This window comes from Haliotis rufescens, unplaced genomic scaffold (genome assembly GCF_023055435.1).
Source record: "Haliotis rufescens isolate VD_foot unplaced genomic scaffold, xgHalRufe1.0.p SCAF_1, whole genome shotgun sequence".
In the NCBI taxonomy this organism is placed as follows: Eukaryota; Metazoa; Mollusca; class Gastropoda; order Lepetellida; family Haliotidae; genus Haliotis; species Haliotis rufescens.
In genome coordinates this window covers 32,988,273-33,001,786 of record NW_025963779.1, presented here as the reverse complement: position 1 = coordinate 33,001,786, position 13,514 = coordinate 32,988,273, and the positions used below count along the sequence as shown (strand labels likewise).

General features: G+C 40.6%; 1 protein-coding gene across 1 annotated transcript in view; it reads right to left on the bottom strand.

The window, feature by feature from the left end:
* The window catches only part of LOC124139424 (aquaporin AQPAe.a-like), a 33,939-nt gene that overhangs the window by 15,073 nt on the left and 5,352 nt on the right, over window positions 1–13,514 (bottom strand). The window contains exon 2 of the mRNA XM_046506460.2: window positions 10,164–10,351. Within this exon, the coding sequence (XP_046362416.1) occupies window positions 10,164–10,351 (188 nt within the window). The remainder of the gene's footprint in view (window positions 1–10,163; window positions 10,352–13,514) is intronic.

Sequence of the window (13,514 nt, the reverse complement as noted above, 5' to 3'; positions counted from 1 at the left end):
CTTGCCAAATCGTTCTAGACTTGAGCTGGATTCCTTTTAAATTTATTCTCTATGGTCTGGGAGACGAACGGGCGTCAGTATCCCATGGAGAACTGGGACAGCCTGAATCAGTGTAATCGGATATGTTGTGGAGTTTCGGTTTGGGGCTGTTTGCTGAATAGAACAAGGGCTCACGAACAAGGGCACAATGTAGATTAAATCATTACCACCTCTCTTTATATCAGATATGTTATTGTGATTTGAAATCTCTTTTGGAGAATTGCGAGTTATGTATACTCTGTATTCTTTCGTCATGGTAGCATATATATTTTCTATGTTGCTTTTTGAATTATCCACGAATAATGATAACTAACAATGTAAACCTCTCTTTGGAGATATACAATAATACTACTGAAGGGCATATCTGAAAATTGGGACTTATCGATAAATATTTCTTTCTTAAATACTACCCGTTACAGGCATTCTGATCATTATATTATACTTTGTACAGTTTAAAAGTCAAATAATGGCAAATTGTGTATCTTTCTACATTTTGAATTAATTATAATTTCTGCAATAAAACCTTAGCATCAGATAGTGATATAAACGAATATGATCTATACTGTGATCAATGAATTATCAATTTCGTATTATGAATTAGATAAACAGAAATATGATAGTAAAACAAATTATTTTAATCTGTTCGTGTGAGTAGGTAACGAGAGATCTAGGCAACTCACTAACGTAGCCATTTGTGAAAAATGAAATATTAAAAGTTTAGGGGGTTGAACATGTACATTGAATGACAGGGAAAAAAGCAACGCAATAATTAAATTATGAATCAAATTATGTTATAAATATAACAGAAAATATAGAAATATGAGTTTAATTTATCATTGTTGGAAGGTGTTTAATAATAGAATTTGTTTGTTTGTTGTTTAACGCCGCACTCAGCAATATACCAGCTATATGACGGTGGTTCGTAAATAATCCAGTCTGGACCAGACAATCCAGTTATTGACATCAAGAGCACCGATCTACGCAATTGGGATACGATGACATGCATGAACCAAGTCAGCGAGCCTGACCACCCGATTACGTTAGTCGCCTTAGTACAAGCATGGGTTGTTGAAGGCCTATTCTAACCCGGATCTTCACGGGTATTTTTTCAATAATAAGGTACAATGAAATTCTGTATATGTCCATAATAAGTGTGTATAAGTAAATGGATAATATATCCATACACGCCAATTAAATGGCTGCATATGGTTCTTTGATGAACTCTTTTACAAGTCTATATTTCAAGACATGTATTTGATATTCATAATAACTCCACAATAGCTACACAATGGCGACAAAACGGTACCAGCATCACAGATATCTATATAATTACTTTTAAGTTAAATCATGTATCTAAATAGTAAATTAGAAGGATTAAAAATATACACTTCCGACATTTTTCGGGGTTTTTTTCGTTTGGAGAGAGGAGTAGTGACAGTAGTGACTGGTATCTGATGGGTGCAACAGGTGTCGAGTGGCTGTCTCAGATGGCTCTAATTTCGTTTTTCTAAAGATCACGACGGCGATACAGACCGTGATGTAGTTTGTCTCACAGTCCCTGAACCATATTATTTTCCCTTCCGCCCAGGCCTTACTGCAATGCTGTAGCCCCAAATGAAACAAGCCTAGATGTTCAACGGGTTCAGGCTGAAATTTCCATCTCACTTGGGCTCCTTTTAAATTTAAATATAGTTTCTCGTTTTAACCAAAATAATGTATTTTCAGAGACTAAGCGTTTGTCTAACCGTGAAGTACAACTATCCAAAAGATCCCATGCATGTCTATATTTCTTCAGACCGACTCTTCATGGTCATATCTATATGTATCAAAAGACAAATGAATTAAATATTACGGCACTGGTGAATAGTTTATATGCGCATGTAAGCGTCGATCTACAATATCCTTTGCGCAAAATACATATATACTGATGAATTAACGTAGTAACACTACGCAAATATATGCCCAGATGTATACATAAGTTTCATCTCGTGATCTTTATTCGTGCTTTTAGCTCTTTTTCTACATTATATTATGGGGTGTTACATCACACCAGAAAGCCAGGTCCAAATTCAAGTCATAAGTTCATGGTCCGTCTTGTATGTTGGAAACCAATATCGCAACATGGCTGAACGTGGTATTTACCCGATTACTCACATAATTATTCTATTTTCTTCGCGCACGTTCTACAATCATCTACGATCACTATCTATAAGGAGGTATATCTATATTCATCCAAATGTACATACATATGTGTCCACATACATATGTATTAAGCAAGTCCCACATTCTTCCTTAAAAGATAAATGCTAAGCATTTCCTCTGTATGTATTTCTATATGTAAAAATCGTTTTTATGTCAACGCTGATGCAGTGAACGTACCACAGACCTGATGCTAGAATAACATCTAATCTCTGAAATGAACATATTTTACAGAAAAAACCCAGTTGTTAAACAATAGTTATAAAGTATAACAAAAAAGGAGCCAAGAGACTTTCTTCATTTTGCCAAATTTTGGGCTGTATTGGACATATTTGTTTCGGGGTCTGTATGACAGACACACTTATTCTTTAAAGTATAAAGATAAGTACATGTAATTATAGATGTGGTATATATTCAAATATGTTTGTGATTAACCCGACCTTGAAAAAATATTGAAGGGTGAGTGGTAACTATTTATGTCATTATTTCGAATTAGAATGATAGCACATCAGAAAAGCATGGCACTTTAATATACGTATCTTGTTAGCCCAATAGTGTTTTAAGTAAGAGCAACATGTATATCGAGAGTATTGGTGCGTGACTAACCCCACATTACTGTCAGAAAGTGTGCATGCTCTGTTTATCGAGAATAAATGACATAAGGCGATTCATGCGGGTAAATACGATCTACTTCAGAACTAGTATAGATTACTTTAGGTTAGGAGGAAATGTAAGCAAGCTTCGAGTTCAGAGGGTTGTTTGGGCGGGCTTAAAGGATTCGGGTCCTGGCTTGGTCTTTGTATAGGACGTGTAGCTGGCAAATCCAGGTTTGACGTATCAATGACCAAAATGATGTCTGATGCAATTCTCTATTTTGAGTTGTACCGTGTGTTTCCGTGCCTTTTCGGGTGAACAATTGGCTTGGCTTTACATGTGTTTGTAGCGGGTGCCACTAGTGGATCGGGATGAGCTCGCCTTTTTGCGAGCACCCAGTGTCATCAGTTTATAAGGTGAATAATGAAACATGCATGCTCCTGGTGTTGTCGGAATCGTGCAGTTGGCGCTACTTTTGGCAAGGGTTTCTTGTGATGATGGAACGGCTTATGTCGTTTTTGTCAACTGATATAATCAACTGTGATATAATGTCAGGGTATATGGTCATGTAATTAAGAAACTAACCGCAAGTGGGAGTTGTTTATTGTACGATAAACAACGACCACGACTCGTTTATTTCTTATATGAGATATCAACATTACGTACGACCGCGGCAATGCCAGATAAATCCATTTTATGAACAGGAGGGTTTGAATTTGGTCTTTCCCGCATATTCTCACAATTTTCTCGTCTGTACCTTTTCACCCAATACCGATTAACATTTCGCTCTCACTTTCTGATGCGTTTGTTCGGGCATTGCATTTATCTACCTTCCCCTGCTACATCTATAAGGAACAACTCACTGGACACTTCCCTCTCACAAATAACATCAAAGTTACGACGTCCTCAAGTTGCGAGTGCATGTTCCGTTTTTTCCGTTTTTGTTGTTCTTTGTGTAACGCCGCAGGTAGCAATATTCCAGTTATATGACGGTTGTCTATAAATAATCGAGTCTGGACCAGACAATCCAGTGATTGATATCACGACCACGGTTCCACGCAATTGAGATACAATGACATGCATCAACCAAGTCAGCGAGCCTGACCACCCGATCCCTTTAGTCGCCTCTTACGACAAGCATAGTCGCCTATAACGGCAAGCATGGGTTGCTGTAAATCTATTCTTAACCGTATCTTCAAAGGTCAAGTGGGATTCAACTGATATGTTAAGATGAAATAAAACTGAATTATATGTGCTGTTTACATATCAAAGTTTGCCAAATTGTTATAAAATGTTTGGCCACAGCAAGGCTACGTATTCACAACTTATTGTGGTAGGCACAGTATAACTCATGATTCTGGACTGTGGGAGGGCCGTTTTCCTCCTTGTGGGTCACCTGCTTGGCAATATGGGACGGGACAACTGCAGGGGGTGAGGGCAGTTAAGTTGATGTTACAGACAGATAACAGAGTTCATTTTACAAATGTGAAACCTCATTCCACAAAGGAAGAGGCGAAAGCTGAAACTTGGTGAGATTTACAGAACAAAGGCAGTTATTTCTAGTTTCTTACTGACTCTCGAGGATACATTTAATAAAAATGCGTGTGTGCAACACGGCCACCAGTCACTAAATTTGGGTCACAATCTTTCTGTCTTCTTTCATTTGTCATCTGAAATACCATCCCTTCGTGCACTTGTGCTTCCTGCTCAAGTTACCAAACACATCCTGTTTACGTACACGTGCAAGGTATATATTACGCCGAGGAGAATTTACGATTATACGTTGATACGTCTAACTGCTGGCATGGTACGCAATGTCATATTTCTTATCGCCAGGGATCACAATTGTGATACCAGTCTCCCTCAAGGAGACGTCTGATTAAATTCTTTGCTTCGTCAATGCTTCGTCTAGCCCAAACCGGTAACTGGTACCACTAGCAACGATACAATGGCGTACAAAGACTTACAATGAGTCAAACATCCGTCACTCGATTTCCATTTTGATTGATTGTTTGATTGATTGATAGATTGATACATTGTGAGTGACTGTTTAAGTGTCATGTACAAATGAAAGTGGAATCCCGTCAATTAGGCGGACGAACCTTAAAACTATTAATAAACATTAAAATAAGCAATATCGGGAAAATGTATATGCATATACTATCTGGCAATAAACACCAAGATCACCTTCTACAAAAATAAGTTTTAAAAGCCGGTTGATATTCTTTTGCGTATTTGACGAGTATATAACTTTCGAAAGTATAAATCCTTTTCCTATACTCAGACGTTCCTGAGCCTTGCGCTTTCCTAATTATTTTGACTAAAATTATTACCGTTACCGGAGGGCGGAAGGTCCGGGGTTCGATCCCCGGCCGCGTCATACCAAAAGACGTTAAAAGATGGTACTTGTTGTTATCCTGTCTGGCGCTCGGCGTTAAGGGTCTAAAACAAGGACTGGTCGGCTCGGAGTCAGTATACTGTGTCTGAGTGGGGTATTCATGTTCAACTGCGGCATGGTTACTCAGTGAGCTAGTACTATAAGTCGGCAGCAGTCCGGACAAGTTCAAGCACACACGTGCATGCACGTCGCTACATACACTCTTCAAAAAAGAAACGCACAGGTAGTATGTAGTTCATTGAACCTAACTACACAAAAAATCCGGTATTTAAATTGGAAAATGTTGGTGGCCTGATATTCGACAAACGGTGCGTCAAAACGCAGCCATTGTCGCTTTGCAATGTCTTAAACGGCATTGTTTTCACACTTGTTCAAAAATGTCATGGAGGAAATCAGTAAAGCAAAAATGCACGTGCAAGGTATGGCATTCGTAACTCGTGGTAGTGGCTATAAAAAGGCAAGCATAAGCCAATAATTTGTCATTCAATTGTCAACATTTTTCAAGTTTGAAAATGCCGAGACTCAGCCCTGCCGATCGGAACATCGCCATAGGACGTATCCAAAGAGGGGAATCGCAGTCTTCTGTTGCACGCCACTTCAACGTCCAGCACAGCACCATTTGCCGCCTTTGGGACCGATACACACAGTTCAATTCCATTGCAGACCGTCCAAAAGCCGGCCGACCAAGAGTTACCACCCCTGCACATGATCGCTATATTCGACTGTTCCACCTACGTCATCGCAATGCCACAGCTACGGAGACTGCAGGACGCATCCCTGGCTGGAGGAGGATATCGGACCAGACTGTCAGGAACCATCTTCATGACACTGAAATCTGACCCAGAAGACCAGTTATCGTCCCTGTTTTGCAACCTTGGAATTTAAGAAACTGGAGACGAGTGTGGTTTAGCGCTGAATCACGATTTCTTCTTCACCGACGAGATGGAAGACAACGTGTTTATCGTCGTCGAAATGAGCGTTTTGCACCACATTGTGTACGTGAATTCGACAATTTTAGTGGCGGTAGTTTCATGGTGTGGGGAGCCATATCCTACACCCCGAGACCTGACTTGGTTGTGGTTCTGGAAAATTTGACATCAAATCGCTACATGAATCAAATTCTTCCCCCACCTTCTTCCAATCATTGACCGCCAGAGGGAGCTGTTTCAACAGGATAACGCTCCACCGCACACAGCTCGTGTCACGGTAGACTACCTTCATAATGCCAACATCAACGCCTTGCCCTTGCCGAAATCTACAGATCTCAACCCAATCGAACACCTCCTGGATGAACTCGATCGACGTGTACATCAACGTCAGAATACGCCGCAGACACTCCAACAACTGGCCAACGCGTCCGACCACCCATCCATTGAGATGCCTCTTACGAAAATGATAGGCGACTTGGGGTTCGCCACGGGGTTTGAATATCAACATGGTCTCACAATGTTGTTGGTATATATTTGGAAATACTTCCATATATCTCTTCACATGATGTTCCTTCTTATTCTTTCGTAATTAATTCATATAAAATGTGTGTATTGTTTAATTCTGTCCATGAAAGGAGAGATTCAGTCGTTTCAAGAATTTCAAGACAATGTCATATTTGCAACACTTAACTGAATATTTCTGAGAATTTATTGTTGAAATCCGAAAACCATCCTCGTTTCTTCAGTTTTCTTCATCTAATTTTAATATTTTATTGAAAATTAATAATTTGCAAATTGAAGATAAACAGCTTAGAAAGAATAAGTTGAACATCTTCCTGAGATAAGTACATTAACTGGCCATAAAAGTCCAGTTTCAGCCCTTGCCGAAATGGGCTTGATCGAATCGCCACCAGTGGTTATAGCGAATTATGTCCCTTCTATGTCCTTCTTTTGACCAATCAGATTCCATCTCTCATATCACTTGCATTTGCTTCAAACAAGACGATCTGATCTATAACCAAGATCTATATTGTAATAAATGGGTCTTACCCCGCGAAGTGCATCAACTCACTTGATTACCTTGATCATAAACATGAATAGATTTCCAAAATATCTGTCGACGCCCAGTTGGCGGTACATCTGCTTTGCAAACCCTGCAGTCTACCGAAATCTTCACCTTGAAATCCATGTTGTTTATAAACCGGATGTCTAGTTCGGAAGCACAGACTCGTAAGTCCTGCCAAATTGTAACCCCGGAATTGTAATTCCAGGAAACTGGACTTTTGCAGTTAGTTAACGCCCTTTCCTCGGGAGGATGGAGTTGAATGGCTTGCCAAAGATGCTTTTGTACAAAAGACTATATTTAGATCCGTAACAGAGAGGTTCAATAGTCGTACAACAGTAAAGCGAGCGCTGCTGTAGCGCCTACGTTAATTTTACTATGGCCCAGTCAGAATCAGAGTTATCGTTCTTGTTTGAAGTGGTTCTGGTGTCCATACGCCAATATAGGACACCTTCGGGAGGGGCACGAGTCTACATTCGGCTTGTCCCGGAATGGGACGAGTTGGTCACGAATGGACAGCCATCGCTTGTTTGTAAACATAACGGTCAGTCTGTCAGTTCATCTCCAAGCATGGTTGTGGCAGGCTATCACTGTGGGGAGCTGTGACTGGTGGCAGTGATAGTAATAGCAATCTCATTAAAATCAGATGTTAGTTCTCGCTATCGCTGAATAAAGATATGAGGACATCCCATTACGGGTCACGTCACAACGACCTTTCATCCGACCAATCAAAGCGTCGCTTACCAGATCATGAAAGTGACAGTCGGAATGTATTTTCAAATCATGCAACCTCGAAAACGTTAAAACGGGGATTTCCGAACGACAGTTACGGCCCGTGCGACTGATTCCGTCAAAATTATCGTCTATCTCTCGGTTCCGTGGGATACACATTTGAACGGATGAGGCGTTGCACAGTACGTACTAAGCACTGGCATACATTCTCAAAATATTAATCGAGAACTGTGTCAATATATTTTTCAAGCGTAGACAGAAATGGAAGTCGCCAGGTTGAAACGAGTGCCGTAAAGCTCGAGAAAGCTGCTTTCGACGGCTTGCTAGTCATTTCAGTCGTCGGTCAAAGTTCGCGAAAGGTCGTCCTGACGTGACCCGTAATGGGATGTCCTCAGGTCTTTGTTCAGCGGCAGGGACAACTTAGATCTGATTTTCGTGAGATTGTAGTAATAGGAGATCCGTGAACGGGCTATCGCTGTGAGGAGCTTGATGTCAAAACTTTATTACATCGCAGATTGTGGACCTATTCAATTTAATAAATAAAAAAAGCATATTATTGAAGAAACTATCTAAATCTATTCCTGTGTGGGCAGTTTTTCCTTTGTTCGCAAATTTACAATATCCGGTATCCGGTTCCATATTTCCCGAGACTCCATGTCAGAAGATACATATTTGTTTCAATATTAATGTGATTTTAGAACTGTTTCGGACCTTTGTTTTATTACTTGGAATAAGTCAATGGTAAGAATGTTTTTTTAATTACAATATGATTTTATTGTGATGTCTTTTCTTTGTCTTATCTCCTTTCCTTTTTCCCACAATGTTATAAATTTCGGATTTCCGGTATAGCTTGCTCTCAATGGTCGATCAGACATGTTTAAATTGTCGAATATTTGGTACAGATCGGTAAAGTTTTGAATGGGTATTTTCCATTAAGAATCCTTTCCCCCTGGGAAAACCAGATGAGAAACACAAAAATAAGACATCGAATGAGTGAATGAGTGAGTATGGTTTTACGCCGCTTTTAGCAACATTTCAGCAATAACACGGTGAGAGACACCATAATAACGCATGTGGGGATCGAACTCGGGGTCTTCGGCTTGAAGAGAGACGCTTTAACCACTTGGCTACACCCCGCCCCATTACAACGAAGCATGTTGTATCGAATGTATGTGCTCTCTCAACTTGTCTGAAAATGATAGCAGGTAACATATACCATTCGTTAAAAATGTTACCACAGAGAAGGTTCAATTTCTTGACAAAGCAGATATTTATACGAAGTTTCATGAAGAAATATCGAACAGCTTTTAACTAGGAGGGACGGGAAGGGCTCGTTTCGGAGGACACTATTTGAAGGGTGATTTTCGTACATAGCATTAACATACAATGTTCATGTTCTATTATAAAGACGTGTTTGTGTGTTTGTTTGTTGTTGTCTATGCAATTGGAATACGATGCCATGCATTAACCAAGTCAGCGAGTCTCACCATAGAGTCCTACGGATCGGGAAAGGTCCAGAGCGGTCGGCCAAGCACTCCCAACAGTACGGTGCGTCCCGTAACATTCGGGAAACTCAGCCGATTTTGTCTAGTCGGATTACAATCGCGACTATGTTGTGACATATTCTGCTGTATCGGATCAAAATCGTAACAATGTCCTGTGTTGTCTGGACGGTTTCCTGTGGATCGGGACACTGTCGTGATGAAAGGGCATGAATTGTTCATTGCCGTTTCTTGCCGATTGAGTCCAGATTGCTTCCAGCTCTTGCCGAATACGAACCGTCTTTGTCGGTTCACTGTCCGGTCACTGTCTGATCTCTGTCGAGTCGCATTCGGGAGAATCGGGACGCTGTCCGGACAGATTCGGGTTTTTTTTTACCATGCGGAAGATACAAATCGGATCAGATTCGGATTGAGATTGGGAGCATCGGGACGAATTCGGCTGAAAACGGCTGAATCGTGACGCTTCCTGAACAATATCTGATTGTTTGTGAATTTCCCGCCACGAATCACAGGATCTTGATCAGACTTTAGACAAATCTTAATCGGGAATGGTCCTATCAAGGAAGGCAGTAAAAATCCTGAATGTGTGACTGAGCCCTCACAGCAAGCATGGATTGCTGAAGATCAATTCTATCCCGCATCTTCTAAGGTGTATCCAGACATGTGATTGGATTATAGCAGGCGAACCAATGTCTAAATATACTTACGCCTTCAGAATGTATGCACCCACGATACTTCCGCAGCACTGGGCCAGGATGTACAACAGTCCCCGGATGACGGAGATGTTCTGAGCCACCACGAAGCTGATGGTGATGGCGGGGTTGACGTGACCTCCAGACACGTGACCGATCATCTGTATCAACGTCATGATAGCGAGGCCAAAGGTCATAGAAATCTGAAAGACAGTGAGAATAATATTAACTAATTTTTAATCAGTATAATCGACCCTCTTCTATGCAATGCTAAGGGATCGACCATAGCAAACACTGCATTACATATAACCTAAAAACATTGTTACAGGAAATACTGGAAATATTATTCAGCCTCATGTTTTACGCGAACACCTGGTGTCATCACTGGTTATCAGTGATCCTTTCATATAAATTTCACCTCTGTTTTGCCTTCTTCGCCCAATGGAATCTGTTTCGGCGACAACTTGAGACGTCTCTGGCGTTGGCGTTGTTATAGTGAGTGAGTGAGTTGGGTTTAACGCCGCTTTTAACATTATTCCAGTTATATCACGGCGTGTCAGCTTAATGTGGGAGGAAAGCCCGAAGTGATGCAGGTCTCAGACGTTTACCACTTCGGTGAAACCCACGAGCACGGGTATGGTGCTGACAAACCTAGAAACATAATTGGGGCGAACCGGGATTCGAACCCACAATCATATGTTTCTGGCGTGCCCAAGGGACGCAACTCTGCACAGCGAATCGCGGCGCCTTAGACGACTGGGTCACCCGTGCCCCCTTGGCGTTGTTATAATTACAAAGCAAAACAAAATGTTCTCTAGTCGTGTTCAGTTTCTCCTTTCATGGAAATAAATGTCGAAATATATGGCAAGTTTGATCATAACATTATTCATCATTAAGTCGAGTACTTAAGATTTTATTCAATCTGGCAATTCAAAATATTGGCTTGGCATTGAAAAGTGTCATGCTGAACGAAAACCTTATGAAGCCGCTGTGGACACATGCATGCATCTCCTGGTCAGTGTGCACATACTGGAGTGAGTTAAAATTTAACGTCGCATCGGCATTATCTCAGCCATATAGCGACGAGGCACGAGAGGCAGTGAGAGTGTGGCCTTGACATGAGGTTCTTATTGCATGCGATGTCTCGGATTGGAATTACATAGGTAGCAGGATGGAACCCAGTATAACTCCACTTCTTTGATAGGCATTCTGGTCCACTACTGACTTCACCAGATACACCACAGTGAGGTGTATTACTTGGCAAGGATAAAACACGCGTGGGTATTTTCTTTACATTGCTGCAACCCTGTCTATTTGTACATCTTTGAAAGAACAAAGCAATTCCTCCACTAGTTACGCTAGTGATGTTATAATTATTCTTTTATTTTCCAATGGTTATGCTTGTGATAAACCTTTTTTTTAAATATTCTTTCACTGAAACCTGAATTTGACCCCTATAACGTAAACAATGGGGATCCCTTGCTGTCGTTGTAAATGTATCACTGACAATGAATAGGATTCAATTACCACGGCTCCTCCACGGAGAAGGTGGATGTCCTTAAACCTCGTGACACTGACACGAACCATTAAATCCGAATATATATTAGTGTACTAGTGCGAATGGAAACTAACTAACTATGGAGACAAACTATCTGTCGCGGGGCAGTCATGCTTTAACCAGCATCCTCCAGCATATGTAGCAATTAAACACGGAGAAGGGGAATGTCCATAATCCTTGTAACACTGACACGAACCATTTAATCCGAATATATATTAGTGTACTAGTCCGAATGGAAACTAACTAACTTTGGAGACAAACTATCTGTCGTGGGGCAGTCATGCTTTAATCAGCATCCTCCAGCATATGTAGCATGCGTGTATCATTAAAGAGTCGGAGAGAGCACGAAGTGTCGGCTTCAGTTTTCTTTTCAAAGAGCCTAGGTTAAACGAGTAATGTAATGTAATGCTTATGTAATGACCGTGGACACACGTGAGGTACAAATGTTATTATTTTGTTCATACAATTCTTGGCACACATTATCCGAAATGTATTCAAATGTTATATACAATAATGTTATGTGATTGTTTGGCAGGTTATACACACAGGTTATAAAATCGATACATTTTTTTTTACAGAAATTCAGAAAAAATAGAAAACTGTTTTCATGTTAAGTGAGTATGGCTCCGACCATCAAATGTTCAAATCAGGGACAATCTAGGATTTTGGCGGATCTTTGAATGACTAAGGGACGCAACTCTGCAGCTTGCATTACGGCACCTTTAACCACATGGCCACCTAGTTCTCCTACTGTACAAAACTTCCTCATAAGGAGGAATATCCTAAGATCGTAACGCAGAGAGGTATCGTATCGGAGTAAAAGATCTGATTTTAATAAGATTAAGTTAATTTGGGCCTTTTTGTACTTATAACAGAAAATACTTTCTTATTTGTATTCAGTTGTAAATAAAGGGACTGATTGTAGTCGATAGATTAGCCAATGATTCTTTCAAGTGTACGTTTACGCATTCTACATATGTTTTACTGCAACATTAGATGTTTTGACACAGTCATTGTTTTCTGAACTAACACATATTTACCTCTTAGTACTCTATATTACAAATGGCCTTAAACAGTGTCTCATTGGTCTTAATGACTGGGCACTGTTAGATGGTAAGAATTATTGTATCAATGTTTTGGCGTATGGTGTTTGGTCGTCCGTATATCGAACCTAGCAGGGCACTTCGAGATAACCAGACATTTGCGATAGGAGGCATGGACAGCTAGACGGATCAGGAACAGTATTAGAGATTTATAGCAATACGATTTCATACGTGAGGAATTAAGAACACAACACGTGTATGCCATGACAAACTGAAATGTATTTGGCAGGCAATGACCAATACCATTTGTGACACACTATTCTGGACAATACTGTACACAGATAACGCCACACACCGACCTGGTCAGGCACGAAGTAGATGTGTTGTGCAACATTTAACGACACAATAGGCATTCCAGAACATTTGGAAACATGAGTGAGTGAGTGAGTTAGGTTTTACGACACTTTTAGCAGCATTCCAGCAATATCACTGCGGGGGACACCACAAATGGGCTTCACACATTGCACCCATGTCGGGAATCGAACTCGAGTATTCGAGCGAACGCTTTAACCACTAGGCCACTGAACTATTGGTACAAATTAACTGTGCCTTTGAAGCGATGTGAGATGATTGTGTGAAGAAAGGTGCAAGATATACGATCCCGTATCTTGGAGAATTGCTTCCCGCCATGTGAAAGCCTTATTGGCGCTTCTCAAATCTGTGAATGTGTATCTACAAAGTATGACACTTCAATAACATATTTCT